This window comes from Globicephala melas, chromosome 7 (assembly GCF_963455315.2).
Source record: "Globicephala melas chromosome 7, mGloMel1.2, whole genome shotgun sequence".
In the NCBI taxonomy this organism is placed as follows: Eukaryota; Metazoa; Chordata; class Mammalia; order Artiodactyla; family Delphinidae; genus Globicephala; species Globicephala melas.
The window spans coordinates 80,944,906-80,967,645 of NC_083320.1; the positions used below are offsets into that span (position 1 = coordinate 80,944,906).

At 44.5% G+C, this 22,740-nt stretch overlaps 1 protein-coding gene across 1 annotated transcript in view; it reads right to left on the bottom strand.

Annotated features, from left to right (window-relative positions):
- The window catches only part of KIF5C (kinesin family member 5C), a 166,506-nt gene that overhangs the window by 103,311 nt on the left and 40,455 nt on the right, over nucleotides 1-22,740 (bottom strand). The window contains exon 2 of the mRNA XM_030852814.2: nucleotides 6,767-6,857. Within this exon, the coding sequence (XP_030708674.2) occupies nucleotides 6,767-6,857 (91 nt within the window). The remainder of the gene's footprint in view (nucleotides 1-6,766; nucleotides 6,858-22,740) is intronic.

The following is a 22,740-nucleotide window of genomic DNA, read 5'->3' on the forward strand; positions in this document are numbered from 1 at the left end:
AAATTAAGTGGCAGTTTTTTTTAATCCTGGCAGCCCTCAAGAGTTTGTGTCAAGCTATATTGAGAGAGAGAAAATGTTCGCACGTATCCAACTTCTGGTAATGGTTTCCCTGGTAACGGGGGAAGCAAAAAACATGAAGACTACAGTGTAAGGGTTGGAGGTTCAAGCTTCAGTTTTCTCAAAAGTGCCAACTTGCCCAGAGAAAAGATTTCTACAGTCTGAAAATGGTGGCCAGAGTGGAGAGCTTCTACACAACCACAAATGTGACAGGCTTTCAGGGACCAAAGAAAGTGGTCTCCACCCTTGGTGGTTGTTTTCAAATTCTACATATCCATGGCACAAACAACTCCAGACAACGAGAATTTCAGCCACAATCCCAGCGCTAAAACTCCTGTTTATTAGAGACTAAACCTCTCCCCCACACTGAAAGGGCTTTCTTTCTTATCTTAAGTCCCTGTGGAGGAAGTAGCCTGGGACGACCCCTTACCTCAGGTGTTGGGGCAGGAAGACGGCAGCCAAGGCCAGGGGTCCAGCTCCCTGGGTTCCTCATCGCAGCCGCTGGCCACCCTACTCATTCGCCTGCACATACAGGCGGCCCTGAACAACTGCCCCACGCTGAAGAAACCTCAGCTCAGAACCCAGCTCTGCAGATGGGAGAAAACCCAGCACTTGCTTCTTCCTCCGCCAGGAAGCAGTGGGACCAAGGCATCTGAATGTTGCCCCGCAGACAACCCCCAGGCTCAGTCCACCCCTCTAAATCCACCCTCACTAAGAGAATGCACAATCCTCCTAACTCCTAGCGAGTCACCGCTCACCAAACTCCCTCAGGTTAAGGACTGGGGCACATATATGCAAACAAGAGCTCAGGGACAGCATCGCTTGTTTGGGGTAGAGAGCTGAGAGGCACACGAGACTCTTACTTGGAGAATCCCTGATTCTTTGCTGCGGCTATTTCAACACTGCGGGCAATTTCTTAGTCTTTTTTTTTTTTTTTTTTGAGAAAAAGAGAACACATAAGAAAAGCCCATTAGGACAAACTCCGTGTGGCCTTTTTTTTTTAACATCTTTATTGGAGTATAATTGCTTTAGAATGTTGTGTTAGTTTCTGCTGTATAACAAAGTGAATCAGCTATACAAATACATATGTTCCCATATCCCCTCCCTCTTGCATCTCCCTCCCTCCCTCCCACCCCCCCATCCCAGCCCTCTAGGTGGTCACAAAGCACCAAGCTGATCTCCCTGTGCTATGCGGCTGCTTCCCACTAGCTATCTATTTTACGTTTGGTAGTGTATATATGTCCATGCCACTCTCTCACTTTGTCACAGCTTAACTTCCCCATCCCCCGTGTGGCCTTTAAAGTGTTCAGAATCATGTTACAATTAATTTGTTGTTGGAGAACCCACCTCTGGTGCTCAAGGTTGAACAGGGCTGATGCCGCCCTCTATCAACTGGATTCCGAATCAGAAGGTAATTTTAAAAGAAAACAGAAAACTCTTCAAACCCAGTGTTCTCTACTTTCTTCCAAACTCCAGGTCTGGGGGAGTTTGTTTGTTGTTGAGGCTGTATTTGCTTATGAGAGGAGAGGAGAGGAGAGGCCGGGAGGGGGGCGCAGCACAAAAGTGCATCTGGGGCTGGACCACTGAGATACGGGGAGATGGACACCCGCCAAGCACAGAGAGATGAGGGAACAGGCCTGTGCTCGGTGCCACTGAGCCACACAACCAACCCGCCTGCCTCTCGCAGAAACAGCCCACAGAGAAAGGCACTTCCATCACGCTGAGGGACAGGTCCTGGGGCCGAGGAGAGCATTTGTTTCAGAGTCTCCGCCATAACATAATGACTGTTTCTATACACCAGCCACAGAGCCAGGAACCAGCCCAGCTGGACAGAACCCTTCTTTGTGATGGAGTCTGGCGTGATGTGACCTCAGCTCACACCACACAGCCAGCGGCGCCCCACGAGCACAGCACACGTCCATCGAGCGGCCAAGCAAACCCAAAAGAGAGAGTCCACAGCGGGTGGGAAGAGCCCTTGGAGGGAGGAGTGGAACGGGGTCCTTGAAAATACTTGCTGCTACCCGGTGCAGCCTTTAGACCCAAGCTTTCCATCCTAGGTTTTATTAGTTCTGAGTCCAGGTCTTGCTGAAGCAGAAGAGCTAGTTCCATTGTCAGGTAAGAATCTGGGGAAGACATAATCATACCTACGCACCAGGGTGCCTGAGGAGGCTGCTGTGGCCTCCTATCGACTCTCCAGGTGAAACACTGGCCTGGTCGTGGCACCAGAGCCCCTGGCAATAGTGGCTGCAACTCATCCCTGGCTTGGAATCCTAAGGCTTTTGCCAGCCAACCACACTACTCAGGCAGGCGGTGCCCAGAGAACGCAGAGGCCGTTCTGCCGAATGCCAGAGGCCAACCAGGATACTGGCCCCACCAGTCCGAGGGCAGGCACTGTGCCCAGGTGAGGGCGTGCAGCGTCTTCAGAATGGAAGTGTGTCTCACTATCGGCAGACAGCCAGGGCCACCCTTCAGCTCTGGAACCCAGTCTCCGTTCTCCGTTCTCTCCCCTCTCCCCTTCCCCACCGCCATTCCTACCCCTGTCTTTTTGCAATGTGGTCCATATGGCCTGATGGAAAAGGAACAACTCATAAAATAATTATCAAATGCTCATTATGGGCCCACCAGAAAAGTGGGGGCAGGACAGTAAAATTCAAGTAAGTCAGACGAACTCAGGTTCAAGGCCCAGCCTCGCTTCACTACTCCCTCAACGACCTGGCCAAGTTACTTCACCTCAATTTCCTCTTTAGTACAAAGGGAATAATAATGTTCACACCTCATAAAGTTGTAAAGATTTAAAATGCAATAACATATGTAAAATGCATACAGGGTGCCTGACAGATATCAGCAGCTAAATAAATATAATTCTTCTTAAGAGTCATGTATAATAAAATAATAAAATAGATCTGATAATATCCTAAGCTTGTGACTCTTCAATGGGTCCACATCACCTATAAGATAAAGCCCTTCAATTTCTATCAAATTCTGGTCCAGTCTAATTTTTTAGGTCTCATAGCCATGCACCCTGTACCATTCTAAGCTGCCCATATAATTTGGGTCTTTATGCTTTCGCTTTTGCTATTTCTTCTGCTTGTACCACCCTGCATTTTCTATGCTCCTCAGAACCCAACCTTTCCAAGAAGCCTGCATTCTCCAATCCTCCTCTCTACCCACCAAAACCAGTAGTGACTTTCTTCTGTGCTCCCACAGCATTTTGCACACACCCATCCTAAAGCACATAATCCCCACGTGTATGATAATTGTGCATGCGTCTGTCTCTTTCCCTATACTCAAAGATTCTTGTAGTCTTATGTATCTTGGTGACTCCAGTCCCTAGCAGTACTTACCACATGGCAAATACCTAATATACTTTCATAAAAATATGAATGAAAGAAACAACTAAATGAATGCAATTTAAAGAAATTAGAACTGGAAAACAAGAAACCATCTTCTCTAGCACTGGCTGGTCTACATCCAGTTAATTTGGAAGGCAAATGCCAGGGGTGGCTTCTGTAGGCTGGGACGCAGTTATTCTTATTTCAGTAATAGTGTCCGGTAACCATGGTTTTTAATTCCTAGGGCATCCATAGGAACCTTTCTATTTACCATGCTGGTACTCACAAACCCTATAACCTCTTCTAGAAGAACTGGAAGAGATTCTACAGACGCTTTCAGAAGATGTTTTGAGAAATACACACCAGATAAAAAGGGGAGCGTGGGAGGTGCCAGGATTCTACAATCAAATGTTCGAAATATTTTTTTTTAACTCAGTGAAGTTGAAGGGAATGCAAAGACTGAGAGAGAATAAAGCTGTCCAGTTAAAAGGAGTCTTCCTGATCTCAAAAACATTAAGGGTTTAGATAGACTTGAAAAGAAAGCTCACCAGTCCACTACATTACCATGAATCACAGAGACTGCGATTTAAACTTCCTTTAGAAGTCATTTGATTCAATTCTTGGCCTCTAGAAAAAGAAGACCTCCACTGCACCACCTTCCATACTTGATGTAAATAGGGCTTGTCATGGCCACAGATGCCTCAGCTGTACCTAGTAATGTATTCCAAGCAGTTCTTTCTTATATGCCTACATTTTATCTTGCTGATGCAGAAATACACAGCCACTTCCCCTCACACTAGCCTCAGTGGATATTAAAAAAAGTTAAACTTGGTCTTCATTATGCCCCTAATAATTTTCTTTCAAGGGAGAATAAGATACTCTTTATTGCTACAAAATGAGTATGTTCGTGTTATATGTATGGTGCCCAAGAAATGTCTGTTTACTATATCATGTCAGAGCCTGATTTTATTCTATTATTATTATTTTAATTAATTAACTAATTAATTAATTATTGGCTGCGTTGGGTCTTCATTGCTGCACGCGGGCTGTCTCTAGCTGCAGAGTGCGGGGTCCATTCCTCACTGTGGCGCGCAGGCCTCTCACTGCGGTGGCCTCTCTTGCTGCAGAGCATGGGCTCCAGGCATGCGGGCTTCAGTAGTTGTGGCACGTGGGCTCAGCAGTTGTGGCACACAGGCTCCAGAGCGCAGGTGCAGCAGTTGTGGCACATGGGCCCAGTTGCTCCGCGGCATGTGGGATTCGATCCTCCCAGACCAGATATCGAACCTGTGTCCCCTGCATTGGCAGGTAGATTCCCAATCACTGCGCCACCAGGGAAGTCCCGATTTTATTCTAAATAGTTTTCTTTGTGGCTCACTATATATTTGGGCCTCAAGTTATCCATAGTTAGGGTGTCCACAGGAACCCCCCAGGGATTGCCCATTTCTGGCATTTCATATATTATAGAGAATTCCAAGCGCTGAAAGGACCCAAACTTATCTAGTAAATAAAGACTCAAAGATTATTATTATTGTTTGTTAATCACAGGATTTTTAAAAAACAGAGTGTATCCATCTCTAATTACAATGTCAACTTAGAGAGGGCAGGTATGTGTTTAAATGGCCCTAACGCTTAGCATAGCACATAGTAAATACTATTTAGAGCTGATAATGAAGGAGGAGAGAAAAACAAGGTAATTCTGGCTCATATGTGATTAATCTTACTTTAATAAAAATATGGAAGAGTCTGACAATAGAGGGGAAGGAGGGCTGACTAGAAGCAAACTAGAGCTATATATTCCAGAAAGAAAGAGCAAATATGTTTAGATAGAAAGAGAAGCAAAAGAGTAGAAGTAGAGAGAAGACAAAAATTACCACCAGATACAGGCCCAAACGATTAATTCAAAAAAAGCTCATATTCAGGCATATTTTTTTTCTCTTCAATTTTCTATAATAATCTTACTGTGAACACCGTCTAATTTAATTGCTGTCTGCAACAAGAATGTGAATAACCATACACCTCAGCAAGGAACATTACATTCTGATGGGTGTCTCCCACGCAGGTGTCCAGGGTCAGAATTAATCTAACAGATGTACCCAGGGCTGATTTTCACGCATTTCAAGTAGTTAGGTTAGTCAGCTCAGCTTCTAAAAATAAGTGGATCTAATATGACAAGATGTTTGGGGTTTTTTTGTTTGTTTGTTTGTTTTACTTTTCACTCTTTGAATCTAGCACTGCCTATAAAAGTGGCAGCATCAAGACATTTGAAAGCACAATTGCTGCAGCATTCAAATTTGAAGGCAAGGATTTAAGGATGAAAAGCAAAGTATGAAAGGCAAAGATGCCCCTCAGCTCTGTCCAGATGGTGAGCTCCCCAAAGGCAAGCTCCACCCTGCCCCCGATTTAAAAGGGCAAGGTAGAGCAACGTGTAAATTGCTTTGTCTCCTTGCTGTTATTTTGACACAGATCCTTCAGGACCAAGGCCAGTCCCAGAGAATAGGATTGATCTCTAAGACACAGATTCAGGCTTCAGGCTACCTATGGGGAAGAACAAATGTCAGGATCTGGGTGGCATGCTTGAAAGTGGGTTAGATGAAAGTATCATTGAGGAATGCTGACTAGCAAGAACAACCCACTAACCAGCAAGGTAATGTGATCTTAGGATGCTGTAGAAAATTCCTTGATGCCCAAGAATTTCCCACATTTAAAGCTTCTTCCTGAAGACTATACTTTCAGGGATCATTTCTATTGACACATACATACTACTATATATAAATAGATAACTGTATAGCACAGAGAACTCTACTCAGTACTCTGTAATAGCCTATATGGGAAAAGAAGCTAAAAAAGAGTAGATATAGGTATATGTATAACAGATTCACTTTGCTGTACACCTGAAACTAACACAACATTGTAAATCGATTATACCCCAATAAAAAAATTTAAAATTAAAAAAGAAAAAAAAGCTTCTTTCTGAAGAGACAGATGCACAAAATAAATCAACCAAAAATACACAACTGGAGTCTCAGAATAGATATTTTTCTCCTGAGGAGGTACTATACCTTCAGCAGTCTTTTAGAACCATTACAGAAATAGCGTGACTATAGCTTACCTTGCTTTTAAACTTCTGGGTGACAGAATAACTCTGCCCAAAAGGTGGCAAAAGAAATAAAGAAATCTCCTTGGAAAGGAGGTATTGAGGAGTTAAATAACTTGCCTGACATCACAGCAAATCAGGGCCAGACCTCACTATAATTCAGTGTTTCCAATTAGCAGGCCTCTGCTTATGGTCAAAGGGTATTGATTCCTAGGCTGCGAATACCACTTACTGTCTTCCATTACTCTGAAACGCCCCGAGGAAATGAAGAGTTAGCACTTACCTTTGACAATTTGCTTTGCACACGCGTTGTAAACCTGCTCTTGGGTCGTGGTGGGAGGCAGCACTCTGTCGAAGACATATGGCTTTCCTTGCTAGAAGGAAACGGCAAAGCACATTAGACGCTTAGGAAGAAAAGGCACTAATGGCACTAGTCAGACCATAGGCACTAAGTCACCAAGCCCACTCTTTAAGGCAGTTCCTTACCAAGACTAGGGAAATTTTCTTTCTTTTTTTAAAAAATAAATTTATTTATTTATTTTCATTTTTGGCTGCGTTGGGTCTTTGTTGCTGTGCGCGGGCTAAGCGCGGTGAGCGGGGGCTACCCTTCGTTGCAGTGCACAGGCTTCTCATTGCGGTGGCTTCTCTTGTTGCAGAGCACGGGCTCTAGGCACGCGGGCTTCAGTAGTTGTGGCACTCGGGCTCAGTAGTTGTGGCACATGCGCTTAGTTGCTCCACAGCATATGGGATCTTCCCGGACCAGGGCTCGAACCCATGTCCCCTGCATTGGTAGGCGGATTCTTAACCACTGCACCACCAGGGAAGCCCAAGACTAGGGAACTTTTCTAACATGAACGACATGTTTGTGTGTGTGTACTGTATGTTAAGAATATACTGTTTGTGTGTGTGTACTGTATGTTGAGAATCGGAAAGGAGAAAGAAGAAAAACATTTTTTTTTCCTACTTGAAGCACCTTTTCTGATGAAATGTAGGTTGACACGTCATTCACGCATTTAAACAAATATTTAGTCACTGAGAGTTTCTTCTGATCCAGGCATAGACTAGATGCTAACCAAATCAGAAGACAGTCCTGCCTGGAGAACATTCAATCAAATGTGACAGCTATAATGAACAAGAAAGCAAACACACAGGAAAATGCAACATGCCTAGGAATAACGTAAAGGGACAGAGGGGATGAGAGAAGGCCAAAGAAGACCTCCGTGAAGCAGTACCAGTTAAGTGGATCTTTAAAAGATCAGAAAGGTGAAGAACCGCGGAAGAACATTCCAGGCAAAGGGTGGAGCAGACAGGAAGGGGCCTGGAGTGCTCAAGGAACTAGAGGGTGTACAAGAGGAGATGGGAAAGGAAATTAGCCAAGGTAACGCACTTGGATTTTATTCAGTGGGAAGATGCCATGATCTGATTTAAGAAGCTGCTCTTAATAGCCAGATATTATTGCTCTGTGTCCTAGATTACTCTAGTGTTTTCTTCACATGCATAAGTGGTGTCTTAACTGGGTGGAGGCTTTGGAGATAAAGGGGGGCCTCTACATAAACATATTTATAAATATATAAATCAAGTGCTCTCCCCAGGTGTGGGCTCTGGGGATTTGGCCCGACACTGGGCTGTGTGCGATTGGAGGAGGGAACTGCCGGAGGGAAGGGAAGAGGTTCTGCTGAGGTGCTACTGACCCCGGAGGTGCAGAGCCCTGCACTCCACCACTCAGCGTTCAACAAGCAGTTACTGGGCGTCTCCACGCCCGGTGCTGCACACTGGGGAAGCAGGTAGGGAGGACAGACACAGCCTTTTCCCCGGGAGAACCCCCCATCACAGCACCTCTCCCCCACCAATTACCACCCAGGCAAGGGGTGGTCTTCCCCCGGCCCCTTCACCTTCATTTTCCCCAAGTGCAGAAGGGAGGGCAGGAGAAGAGAACGGAGGAGAGGAGAGAGCCAAGAGCCTCCTTCACTCCCACCCTGCACCTCCTACACGTGGCTCTGGACACGGGGAACCACCCAAGGACAAGTCTGACACCTTGAAAAGATAACCGCTCATGGGGGATCCAAGGACAAGGCTTGTTACATCCCATAACCTTCACACAAAAGGAAGCACACAGCTGTCAGACCGGCTTAATATTTCACTCCTCTATGTCTATGGTAAAGCCACGTGCAGGTGAGGCTACGCGTTAGGGCTGTGCTCTCGAGCTTTCGTCTTTAAAAAACAAGATTGCGCCAACCAGGTAAACGAGCTACTTCCAGCTTGGTTTTAGAAAAAAATGGAGAATTTTCAGGTACGATCAAATTTTGTTTTTATACAAAGCAGCAGAACCATTCGTTCTGTTAAAATTCTGGAAAGGGATTATTTCCTGATGTTTTGTTCCCAGCAAGTCTCATTCACTCAGTGAATCTAGTATTGGGCTGAATGACCACGATTATACTCCTCACTGCAATCTATTGCCAACGATCAGCCCACCATATTCTTAGCAGCTTTATCTATTTGTAAAAGTCAACTAAATGTCAGTAGTGTAAAAGGTTAGAATAAACATTTACAGAGTTTGCCTAAGTATTTGTCGTCCGCTGAACCTTCTGGAAAGAAAATGCAGCTTTGATTAATTTAAAACAAATCCATCATTTCTCCAAACTTGATGAGAATCACCAAAATAAACCGTCTTGCGTACAGCATGATCCTGCTTTAGGTTTTAGAGAAAATGCACTTGACACAGCAGGGGAAAGGACCTATTAAATTATAGTATATGATACAAAAAATAGGAGTCCCCAATTTTGCCCTTTAATTTAAAATGTTTGTTGGAGTGTGCTGTGCTTTCACTTTAAAAGACGTAGAAAGCAAGAAATCTCTACTCTTCATTTCAATAGTATCACATTTACCAAGTGACAAACGCATAATATAACAATTTTCCATAAGCTGAAGTTAATTCCCAAACAGAAACTGCCTTCGAGAAAAGAGAAAATTTAGAAAATGATTTGTTATGAGACTTATCTTGTCAGGATTAGAACATAAATTAGTTAAAAATGTAAGCATTTTTATGTGTCTTTTCATGCACTGAGGCGGTCATAGGCTTTTATTTTTAAGAACTGACTTGTGGCCCAGTGTGCCAGCTGTATATACAACGGCCATTTAAGCAAAAATAACAACGAACTCATCACTCTCTGCTGTTTTGGTAAAGAAATGAAAATCTCACAAATCCTGGTCGAGACTGCAGCAAAGACCCCCAGGAGACAAGAGTCTCCCTGCTTCTGATCCCACTGTGGCTGAGGGTTTCTGTGGGCAGGCCATGGGCCCAGCTTGCTCTAGTTGTCACTACATTTGCAGCTGCAGAATAAATTTTTGGGTTTACATCTTAATATGGGTGCTGGGTGCTAACATTTGAAACTGAATGATGAGGTCACCAGTTACTCCTTCTGGAGACACTTTCCTTTCCAGGCACCTATTCAGCACATGGTCCTCTGAGACCTCTCTGGCCACTCTGCCCGTGACCTTTGCTGATGTCTCTTCCAGACTTCTGAGTGACAGTGTGTCCTGGACCCAGACCTCAGCCTCCTCTCTGTAATTCAAATGAACATGTCAGCCTTCAAATCTCACCCAAGCTCCAGATTCATATACTCAATCGCCTGCTAGACATTTCCACTTGGGTGTCCATTAGCCATCTCAAACTTGACTGGACAAAACAGAACCATCAAGCCCTCTATGTCTGAGTAAGAACTGCACCACCAATCACCTAGTACTCAGGCCAAAATCATCCATCACGTCCCATAGATTCCAAATCCAAAATATACCCCAAATTCTATCACTTCTCACCATCTACACCACATAACCCCAGTCCAAGCCACCATCGTTTCTCATCAAGACAACAGCTACAGTCTCCTGACCGGTCTCCCTGCCTCCGTTCTTGCTCCTAACAATCCAATCTTCACTTAGCAGAGTGAGCTTTCTAGAACTGTAAATCAAATGGTATCATCCCTCTTAAAATTCTCCAGTGGCTCCTATTATACTTAGACTAGACCCTCTCCACCCTCAGCTCCCTGCATTCTCCTCCATCTTACTACAGCGTAGCCCACTGGACTTCCTTCAGTACCGTACTTATTCCTCAGCTCAGAGCCTTTGCTCTTAACGCTTCCACCTTCTTGGAATTCTCTCACTGCAGATCTTCACTTGGCTCACCACAGATCTTCATTTGGCTGTCTCTTCATCCCCTGCCGGATGTCAACTCCAACTTCTCCTCCTTTGAGGGCTTCCGTGACGCTAAACGAAAGCAGCCCCACCCCACCCTGACATCACTTTCTATTACATTACCCTATTTGGTTTGCTCCACAGAAATTACTACGTGACCCATTCTCAACGAATCAAATGGACCACTACTATTAAAGCATCTAACCGGCTAAGACAGAAGCCATATAAATGCCAAGACCTAATTGCATGTTATGCAAACCTGCTGCAATTTATGAAAGGAATCTGGATGGGACACACACTCCACGTTCATTACAACTGAAAATAAGGTAACCCAGCTTTGCCATGGAAGTCTCTCGCAGAGCAGTGCTAATTGCATGGGAGCAGTGTAGCTAAATAACTTACCAGGATCACGTACAAAAAAATAACAGCAGATGGTTCTTACATTTTTATAGTTAAAATTAAAAAACAAAAAAGTCAAACCACCAGAATTCCTATCAAGTTATTGAGAGCAAAGTGTCTGTGAACTATATGGCCTGTCTGACCTGTTACCCAACAACTGTTCCCCATCCTGGAAGGAATATTACTCTGGGAGACAGAAGAAAGCAAAAGACCCACTTAAAGTTTTAGAAAATGGGCACCAGGAGAGAGGTTAAGGAAACTGAAATTAATTATGCCCAAGAAGAGATAATCAAGAGGTAATCTAATAACAATCTCTGAGACCAACCAAGGGTTGTGACCAAAGGGGGCCAATGATATAAATGATTTTTCTTCTATCTTTATTAAGAAAGAAATAGGAAAAAAAGACTTAAATTTCCACAACAAGATATAAACTCACTCTGTGGGATTATCTTCAGACACTGAGTAGAGGAAGTGATTACTGAGAATATCACTAACCTCTCCATCCCAGGTGTTTGCGCGACTTCACTCCTGAAAGTACAGAATATGACAAGTTCTTCCTGTGCTGACCACCTTCTCACTACTGTCCACCAACACCATCACCAGCCACTGTGATCCAAATCCTTTTATAGTTTATCTCTTTTAATTCTCACAGTAACTCCATGAGGTAGGTATTATTATCTCCATTTCACAAACTGGAAAACTAAGGCCCAGGCACATCACCAGCTCTATTACTTTGGGGAAATTACTTTAAGTCTCTAATTTCAAGTGTTCTTCCTTTACATCATGCTGTTTTCCTAGGTAGCTAATGATTTACTGGAAAAGTAGGAGACACATGGAACAGCAGTTGTTAGGACTAACATGAAAGATGGAAGCAAAGCGATTAATGAGGCAACAAAAGACAGAGAGCCCTACCATAGCCTACAGAAGTGGAGACAGTGTTAACCATGAAGTTGGGATTGATAGGAACCCAATGAGGAAAGAAGGGCTTAAGATCAGGAAAGAAGGACAAGACTGGCAAGAAACACGGTGGGCATTATGCACATGGCAAGGCTTCCTTGCAACAGAAGGAATTAAAAACAGGTGAAAGCCAACCAGAGGCAAGGAAAAGGCAGATGTAAGACTTGTTATGAAAAGAAGGAGTTATTAAGAAAAATTCTAAAATTTTTCAGAGCCAAAACGTCCTTGGTCCAAACCCAGCATTGTGTTTTACAAACAAACAAATGAGATTGGGAGAGGGTAGATGACCTGCAGAAAGTCACCCAGCCAGTTAGGTGGCTAGCAGGTCTGTGCCTGGAATCCAGACCTCCTGGCTCCCTGTGTCATGCTCTGAGAGTTCTGGCTTTAGAATCAATTGCTCTCTCTGAACATCAAGGAAACAAGCACGAGCCTCTGGTACTTTTTTCCCCTGCTTTCTTCCCCATCAATTCTAAATTATTTCCAAATATACAATTGATTAGTTCAACAAAGAGTTCTTGCTATGAGAGCTGGAGCAGTACAGCAGGAGAATGAGAATCATGGCCTCTCAGAGTTAACAGGAACTTGAGAGTCAGCCCATCCAATGCCCTCCCAATGCACAGCTCTCATCTCCACAGCCCTGCGAGGCAGTAGGGAACCTGCACGACACTCAACTAGCTCCAAATGTTAGAAAGTTGTGTTCTTGTATCGATTTAAAATCGGCATCCCTGAAGCATCAGACCTGGCGCTGTCCTCCAGAACAAGACAGACCAAGGCTCTTGGCCTACATTTACGTGGCAGTTTTTTTTCACTTTGGGAGCTAAGTGTTCAACATCCAAATCTCTTTTCTCTGAGAGAGAAAGGCAGATGTGCTTCCTTCCGGAAAGGTGTATGGATTTGTCTAGAATTGAAGGACTCCAAAGACGTCCAAGGTTAAGACATCAGTAAAACATTATATTAGTTTGCACAAGAATAAATCAAATAAGATAAACACATAAACTGTCCAGGGCTTGGCAAACAATCGGAAAGAATGTTTCTAAAACATTAACTAAAAAGCAGGAAGCCTTTGGGTTAATGTTGATACTCATTTTTTTATTGACACAAATATTCTGCCAGAATAAGTTTTGTTTTGTGTTGTTTATTGAAATACAGCTCGCATACCACGAAATTCACCCCTTTAATAAGCAAGTACAATTCAGTGGTTGTCAGAACATCCACTAGGTTGTGCAACCATCACCTCTGTCTAATTCCAGAGCATTTTCATTCCCCTAAAGAAAAACTCTGTACACATTAGCAGTCACTCCCCAGCCTCTCAATTCCCCCTGCCCTGGGAAACCACTAAGCTACTTCCTGTCTTTACAGATTTGCCTGTCCTGGAATCATATGATATGTAGCTTTTTGTGACAGGTTTCTTTTACTTACAATGTTTTCGAGGTTCATCCATGTTGTAGAATGAACCACTTCATTCACTTTCATGACTGAATAAAATTCCACTGTATGCATTTACCACATTTCATGTATCCATTCACCAACTGATGGACATTTGGGTTGTTTCCAGTTTGGGGTTATTATGAGTCCTGCTATGAACATTCATGTAGGAGTTTTTACGTAGATATATATTTTCATTTCTCCTGGTAATGTAACTAGGAGTGGAATTTCTGGGTGATATAGTAACTCTATGTTTAACTTTTTGAAGAACTGACAAATTGTTTTCCAAAGTGGCTATACCATTTTACATTCCCACCAGCAGCATATCAGGGTTCTAATTTCTCCACATCCTTGTCAACACTTGTAATTATCTGTTTTCTTTATTATAGCCATCCTAGTGGGCAGGCAGTGGTATTTCTTGCTGATATCGGGAGAAGTTTTTAAATTGACACTTACATCATAAAATTTGTATTAATATATGTTATGGACACAGAGATGTTGCCAGGCATTGTAACACATTGTTGTGCTGTTATGTTAACATTTATAAAATGGCCTGGAATGAATCATCTTATGAAAACTATAAGTTATACACATCCACATGCTTTAAGAAAGAGAACAGTGGACCAGGAGGAGGGGACTTATAAAAGGATTTATAACAGTGTTTCTGTACTCCTCACTCCAGTAGCCAATACTTAATGTTGCCCAAAGAAGGCTGCCTACCAAAATATAGTGGAAATGAACCCAAATACACGTGGGTATAATTCCCATTTCTCTGAGGCTCAGTTTCCTTATCTGTAAAACAGAGTCAATATTATCCACAATTCAGGCCTCCTGTGAGGATTAGATGTGCTCATGCAAGTAAAGGATCTAGGGCAGTGCCTGGTGTTACAGAAGATGCTCAAGTCAGTGTTATTCTGTTACGAAAAATTTGAGCCAATTTTCACGGGGCATTTGTACTGCAAACTTACTCAGCAGTGACCCTTTAAAGGAAGGGATGCTAACAAGTGATAATCATTCATGATGGACCAGCTCCGAGACGTGGCATGCCGGTGCCCGTACCACACCCAAGTGCCAAATCACACCCCAGGCATCTAGGCCCCCAGGTCTGCGACTCGTGAGCTCTGCTCCACAGAGCATGGGGGCCACTTAATTTCCAGGGGTCCTCGTAAAAGTTACTCTGTGCTAAGGCCATCTCCTACACTCTTTAAAAATAAATAGAATTTCCATGTTCAGTCATAAAGCTTGTTCAGGAAAGCAGAGGAGCTGTGTCTGGTACAGGCACTTGCAGACTCACCAGCTTTGCTATTACAGATTTGGACCCTCCTGGAAACATCTGTGATTATACCAACTGCAAACCTAAAGTAGATGCTTCCAGGGTCCTGACCATATCCCCTCAATCTTCACCATTTCCACGCACACTGGCCTGACCTCCAGCATCTGCATCTCTGCCTGAGGGCTTTTCTGGCGCTGGAGCCCTCTCTGTCACCCGCAGCAGGCCAGAAGGACCTCCCCAGCACCAGCCCAGTGGTCTTCAACCAGTGACTGACAGAAGTTGGGGTGAACACTTCAGCTCCCTCACCCAGGGGTGGAAGGGGAGGGGAGAGTGACTCTGAGGCAGGTATTCCAAACTGGCTCCCAGGGTTCCCCACTGGGATGGAACTCCCATTGCACGTGGTGGTAACCTGGCATGATGACACGCTCTCTGTTGGTTTCCTTCTCTTCCCTGTCTCACTTCTCCACTCTTCATCAGTGTGTCCAGGAACCACTTCCCAAAGAAACTTGAATTTGAATCCGTTCCAGTGTCTGCTTCTGGGAAGGTTCAAAGTAAGGCAAAATCCCAGACAGTTTTGCTCTTTCAATCAGTAAGTAGGTCCTAAGAGATTCGGGGTTTGTTGAATCACTGTCAAATATGGAGCCATCACATTTGGTTGATATCCAGACCAGGGACGGGGGGTGGGTGAGTGGAAATTGAAATCCTTATTAAAATTTAACAGGGTGTGGGTTTGGGACGCTGTCCTAGAAAAAGAGGTGACTTTTTCTTCATCAAAAGGTGCTGGTCACTTGCCAAGCCTTGGGTCCATGGGGCCACATCTGCCCAGAGGATTACCAATTTCTCGCCTACACAAATGAGGGCTCCAGGCTCCTGAAGATCCTGACCTAGCAGAGTATCTTGTACATAGCGGCACAGGGTAGGTGCTCAGTAAAATTCTGCTGCTGCTGATGATGACTAATGCCTGCAGACGAGCATGCCGTGGACGCCGTGGAGCACGGCGTCCACGGCATGCCAGGACGCCGTGAAATGGTGCTGGGGTGCTGGAGGGAGGGACGGAATCCATACTCATTGTCTCTCTCCAGAGTATCAGAAACGTCAGTTGTTACTGACCATACCCGTCCCCCACCTCCAAGATTTTAGCAGTCAAGGAGTTGCCCTATCTTTTTCTGCATCCCTTTACTCCTCTTTACCCCATTACCTACCTTCCCGTATATCTGGAACTGGCCTGCAAATTCCCAGAGCAGAAAGAAACCTCCCTGTGCCAAAGCATCCCGTACCCAGCAGTGACCAGCTCTTTCCCATCACCGTTACATCCTCTCCTGGGTCCACCGATCTGCAAATGTAGCCTCACAAGGAAACCCTAAGGCCAGTCAGCCTGATTGTTCCCGTCAGCTGAACCCTCCAGCTCCATCTTCTCGCCACTCCACTGCCTGTCCCCATCTACGCTGGGATGACTCTGTGACCGGGGATAGAAATGCTAAGCCAGAGCTGGGCGCAGACATTCCCATCTCCCTCCCCACACTGGCTCTGTGCCCCAGGGAAGGAGCTTGGTGCCAGTTCTGGCCAAAGCCAAGGCTGTTCCCAGGAGAGGCTGCAATAAAACTGACGTCCGTGAAGCCAGTGGAAGCAATTGGCTCCCACTGGAGTTGCCAAGGCAATGCCAACCTCTGCACGTCTTGAGAATGAACAAAGGCAACACACAAGCATGAATCTTGTAAGCCTTCTTCCTGTAGGGAACCAGCCTCAAATTCTTTCCTTTCTGCCAAAAGTCCTGTGCATGGACACACAAGCACTGTCAAAATCACAGACAGCTACGAAAAAACACTCTGGGAAGGCAAAGTGCCCAAGTGACAATGAAGAAATTCCAAATTATTGCCTGGCTAATGGACAAAATGAAGACAGAAGCGTTACTTTTGTGAGAGAAATTAATGGGATCTGTGTTTCAAAAATAAGGTTCTTATTTGTATGTGATTTTCATTTCTTATCAAAATACAATGAACCCAGCCGTTGCCCTTCAGCTGTTCTGTACCCTAATCTACCAAGACGTAGAGATTAGGAGAGAGAGGAATTGATTCTACTCTAGGACCTCGTCCCACACATACTTTGTGACCTTAAACAATTTACCTATATTTTCTGGGTCTCTTCCTCTCTGACAAGTGAAAGATTGGCTGTTTCCAGCTCTAACATGTTGTAATAGTAATGAGGACCACAGCGGTTCTGGAATTTTTCCCTTTAAGAGTGGCTTCTGTCTTGACCACATAGGGCATGAGAGGAGGTAATCTTTAAACTGGAGTGAGCTCAATGTTCTATATACTTGGAGAAATGAATAAAAGTTGCTGCTGTAGTTGTTTCAGGAGATCTGATTTTCTGCCAAGTCAATTCGTGGGGAATAAAAAAATCAAACCTTTCTCACTGGAGAGAAGGTGAAAAGCTATTTCATTGAAGGGAGGGTTTATTTTGCCAAATGAAAGAGAGCAAAAACGACTCCGAGTCTTCCTTCTGGGGCACGCTGCCCTGGTGGCAGCTTCCTCGTGAGGCACTGGGCAATCCAGTCCAACTGCCACTCTGCAAATCTCTCCCAGTGATGCCAAGACTCCTGGTGGCATCTCCAACAACACGGAAGCCACATGGTTAACACATACATGTTCTCGTCCCTTTAGTTAAAAAATGAATTATAAAAACTTTTCCCCAGACCTGCACTTGACTAGGTATGGGGCGCACAGAGACTTCTGATAAACGTGCACTGCAAATATTCACTACAAATAGAACTAATATTCTACTAATTTTTTCACTCTTCAGAAACAGCTTACATAATTGTGATTTTCCCATGCATTGGACAGCAGTTTTGCTTTTATGGTATATTCAGGTCCCTCATCTCCATTTCTTCCACATGATTTTGGTGGCTGGGCAGGAATATTAGCTTCCCTTTCTGAAGAATAACTTCCCATGACCATATGCAAAGCAACAATTTGAGCTGAGACTGGGATCCAGAATTCCTGGTTCCCAGCCAAGCCTTCTACCCATAACACCATATTGCATCTTGTCATTGATCCTCCAAGAACATAGTTAGTCTCCAACTACAGATTTTCTAAGAATTCCGCACATTTGAGTTTAGAACGCAGTATAACTTTGCTTTTAAGGTTTTAACCTTGCTTTTACATATTACTGAAAAAACGACTCCCATACATTACAGAAAAGAATGTCCCACAAAATAGAAGGCTTCCATTAACCAAAACCAGCACCAGTTGTTAAGTTTGGGGTAGCTATGTTATAGTGGGCATCTAGGGCGCCAGCCCCGTTGAATTAGAGAGCATTAGCACTATAAAGGGGAGCTGCTCCATGCAAGCTCATTAGATCTTCCACATCCAGCGAAGCCTCGAATGGACAGGCTGGAACTCAGGATGCATAAGGCTCATGCATCCCAATCTAATGAAACTATATCGTCATCTAGGAGAACAGAAGTTTGACCCATGGAAGCAGACTTACCCAGTTAGCAAATGAGGTACTTGGGACACAACAACAACAACAACAACAACAACAAAAAATGTTTTGTTGTTGTTTTAAAGATTCAGTGTTACTGAATTCAGCCACAATTGTGTATTCAGCAAGCCTAAAAAAAGCTGTTTTAAGTGCAGTGGACACAGAAGGCTTGCATCTTTTAAAAAATTTAAATTTTATTTGGAGGATAGGGCACCATATTTGTCAGCACTTAAGGCACTGGAAGGTCTGGGTGACCACAAACAAGTTGGGATTTAAAGAGCAAAGTCTCCCAACACTTCCTTCTGCCTGCCCACGCCGCTCCTCCTGACTTGAAGTTCCACCATGTGAACCATTAACGGATCAGACAACAAGAGAAACTAGTATGGTTCCAGAAGGCTGTTAGAAATAGCTTTCTAGGGGCTTCCCTGGTGGCGCAGTGGTTGAGAGTCCGCCTGCCGATGCAGGGGACACGGGTTCGTGCCCCGGTCTGGGAAGATCCCACACGCCGCGGAGCGGCTGGGCCCGTGAGCCATGGCCGCTGGGCCTGCGCATCCGGAGCCTGTGCTCCGCAAAGGGAGAGGCCACAATGGTGAGAGGACCGCGTACCGCAAAAAAAAAAGAAAAGAAAAGAAATAGCTTTCTAGTGTTCTGCCAGGAGCAGCAATTAGCTCATCAGATTCATTAGTTTATAGAACCGAGATAAACCAACTGTTCATTTCTGAGTAGACAATCAGGGAGGGGAGGAGTTTCCCAGCCAAACAGGGAGAGTCAGGACGACAGGAGAAGGTACCAAAGGTAAACGCGTCTCCTTCACCACCAGCCTAGGATGGGTCAGCAGGGAATTGTTTAAACCTATGACTCCACGCAGCTTTTGCTCAACTACTGTATCTAGGGTTAATATGCACCCAGTTATCTGAAGGGCTGCTTGTGGGTGCCTTCTCCTTTGAGAAGGGACGCTGTGTTCATCATTCTTGTCCCACGTTTCCTTTCTGTATCTCCCTCTTCATTAGCACGTTTCAAGAAAAGGAAGGAGTTGGTGTGTTAATTATTTTTCCTTTTGTCCTCCTTCAAACCACTGCTCCATCTCAGCCCTCCTTCTCCATCAAACTACTTAGAAGGAAGGTTGGTCTCTTGTTTCTAGTACTTCTCGCTCCTTCCCCTCACATCCGGCTATCTAATTTTTGTCCTCATTCAGCTGCTTTCTTAAAGAGCTCCATGGTCTGCTAATCAAATCTAAGCCCTCTGACAGCCTGCAACATCCTCAAAGTTTATACAGCGTTTAGAGTTATGCGGCAGCCCTGGCTTCTGGAGAAACTCTGACCCACTGTCTCCCTAGATACTGCACGCTGTCGCTCAGTACCCTTTCCTGTCTTCCTGCTGCTACTTCTCCTTGCTGCCAACGTGCCCGGTCCGGGAAGATCCCACCTGCCGTGGAGCGGCTGGGCCCGTGAGCCATGGCCGCTGAGCCTGCGCTCCGCAACGGGAGAGGCCACAACAGTGAGAGGCCCGCGTACCGCAAAAAAAAAAAAAAAAAAAAAAAAAGAATGTCCCCAGCTCTCTCACTGGACCTCTTCTCTTCTCCTTTGCACCCTCCTCTTCTGTACTCTCTCCCATGGGAGAGCTCAATCACTTCCATAGTTTCAACCATAAGTTGTGTGCAAAAGGCTCACAAAAGTCCCCTCCTAACTCTGAGCCTCTCACCCATGTTACCAACTGTTTGATTAAAACCTCCAACTAGATGTCTCCAAATACCCTATACAATGGATGCTGACGAGAGAATCCATTGCCTTCTTCATCCTCATCTTCTCCCCCACCACCTTTTTCTACCCCTGTCCCCAATTATCTAAACTGAAAAGCTCAGAGTCATCTTGCCCACAGCCCTCCCTCACCACTGTCACCCAGACCATTGCCACAGAACAGTGGTTCATTTCTTTAGCCTATCTCTTGCTTTGCGTCTCAGCTATCATTACTTTTTGCCTACACTTGTGCAAGAGCCTTCTAGGTGGTCTGCTTGTCTCGCCTCCCTCCAGTGCATTCTACATCCTTTGCCAAATCCATCTACCTTTGGCCCTGCTCCTAAAAGATGGCACTCAATTACTTGCTAGGATGACCTACTATACATAAGTTTGATGCTTTCCACAATGCGGGACCAACTCAGAGGTGGGTCCTTCCCTGCCCAACACTCCAGTGACGTGCTCACAGCAACTTCCCTGCATCCACCTCACTGCTGCAACTGTTCCCTCTAACTGGAATAACAACCTGATACCTTTACCTTGTTATCTGTCAAAGCACTACCTATTCTCTAAGATTCAAATGTTATCTCTCCCACGATAAACCTTTTCTTGAGCCTCTCAAACAGATGCCTGCTCTCTCTCTCACACTTCATATCTCTCCTTTTCCGTCCCTCTCTCTCTCTCTTTCTCTCTCCTTTGAACTTCCATAGCACTTTCATATGCTTCCAGGAGGACTCTGATCTCAGATCACAAGCTACTTCATATTACTGTCACCCAGAAGCACCACGTTATAAGAAAGCAGGATCCACGGTCAGAGATTAGGGTGAGAGAGAGAGAGAGAACTTACTTCAGTGACTCTCACCTGCCAAACCCTGTGCTTTGCCTAGGTCATCACATAGATTTCTCACAATTACTCTCTAATATAACTATCACTCCTTGCATTTTACAAGTGACGAGGTCAGGTTCAGAGAGGTCCCTGACTTGCACAGGGTCACAAAGCCTGTATTATATTTGCTTCACACGGTATCAGTAAGAACCAGCTAACAAAAAGCATACAAAATCACTTTACAAATTGCAAAGTACTGTACACATTATTTGTTATTAGTGTTATAACCTATATTACCCTTCTATAGACTTTTAATTATTTAAGGACATGTTTTCTACTTTACCCGTCTTTGGATTCCTGGCAATATTTATAATAATTATTAAAAGTGCTTAAGTAGTTGCTTAATTAAATTGGATTTCAGGTGCCATGTCTTGAATTAACTCCAAAATAAAAGTTGCCATTTATTGAGCAGGTGTGTGGGCCAGACATAGACCATCTCTAATCTCCAAAGCAAGGCTGGAAGGCTGGTATTACTGTCTCATTTTACAGGTGGGAAAATCAGAGTTCAGAGACAATCAGGAACAATCACACAACTAGTAAGGAGCAGAAGAAGGAGGGTTGGATTTCAAAGCTCATGATTCCCCCCCATTCCAGACTCCCAATCACAAAGATCCAGTTCACCTAAACACCAACACAATCCAACAATGTTTCTGCATCTGAGATGATTCCCATCCCTTAGGAGCACAGAAACATTATTTTCTCTCTTATACCCACAAGCACTGAGAGCCCCTCTCAGATTCCCCTCAATATTACCACACAGCTGGACGTATTTCATATATTGTTACAGATTCAGAGTTTCTCTTCTCACTGCTTTATTCAACAAATATTAACAGACTCCTTCATGTGCCAGGCACTGTTCTAGACACTGGGAATGTAGTGGTGATGAGACATGAGTTCCCTGCTTTTATGGGGCTTTTATTTGAATGGAGTGGGAGGAGACAGGCAATAAGCAATGAAGTCATAACAGAGATCCTTTCTGCTAGTGTTCTGACGTGATGGAAATACAGAGGGTCAGGAGGACGGCTCAGAGCATGTGACGTCAGAGTGCAGGCTTGGAGGCTTGTGAGCCACGGGAAGGATGAGGGGCAAAGTACTCCAGACAGAGGCAACCAAGACAGTGCGGCCTTGAGTTAGCAGGAGCTCAGTTTGCTGGAAAGTGGGCTGGTGTGTTTGGAGAGCAAGGAGCAGGGTGGTATGAGATGATAGGGGAAGAGCCGGGCGGAAGCTTGGTGCTAGAAAGCCCTGTAGTACATCCTTGTAATGTACTCTTTTTTTAAAATTTTTTTTATTGAAGTATAGTTAATTCACAATGTTGTGCTAATTTCTGCTGTACAGCGAAGTGACTCAGTTATACACATATATATTTTCTTAATATTCTTTTCCATTATGGTTTAATTCAAACCTATGTTCACAGCAGCACTATTCACAATAGCCAAACATGGAAACAACCTAAAAGTCCATTGCCAGATGAATGGATAAAGAAGATGTGGTACATATATACAATGGAATATTACTCAGCCATAAAAAAGAACAAAACCATGTCATTTGTAGTAACATGAATGCAACTAGAGATTATCATACCTTGTAATGTACTCTTAAGCAAAGGAATGGCCTGACTTGGCTTCTGCTTTTAAAAATATTACTCTGGGTTCCCTGGTGGCGCAGTGGTTGAGAGTCCGCCTGCCGATGCAGGGGACACGGGTTCGTGCCCCGGTCTGAGAAGATCCCACATGCCGCGGAGCGGCTGGGCCTGTGAGCCATGGCCACTGAGCCTGTGCGTCCGGAGCCTGTGCTCCGCAACGGGAGAGGCCACAACAGTGAGAGGCCCGCGTACCACAAAAAATATATATATATATTACTCTGTATGCTCTGTGGGGACTTAGTGTTTGGGGAGGGAACATGAAGTAAAAGAAACA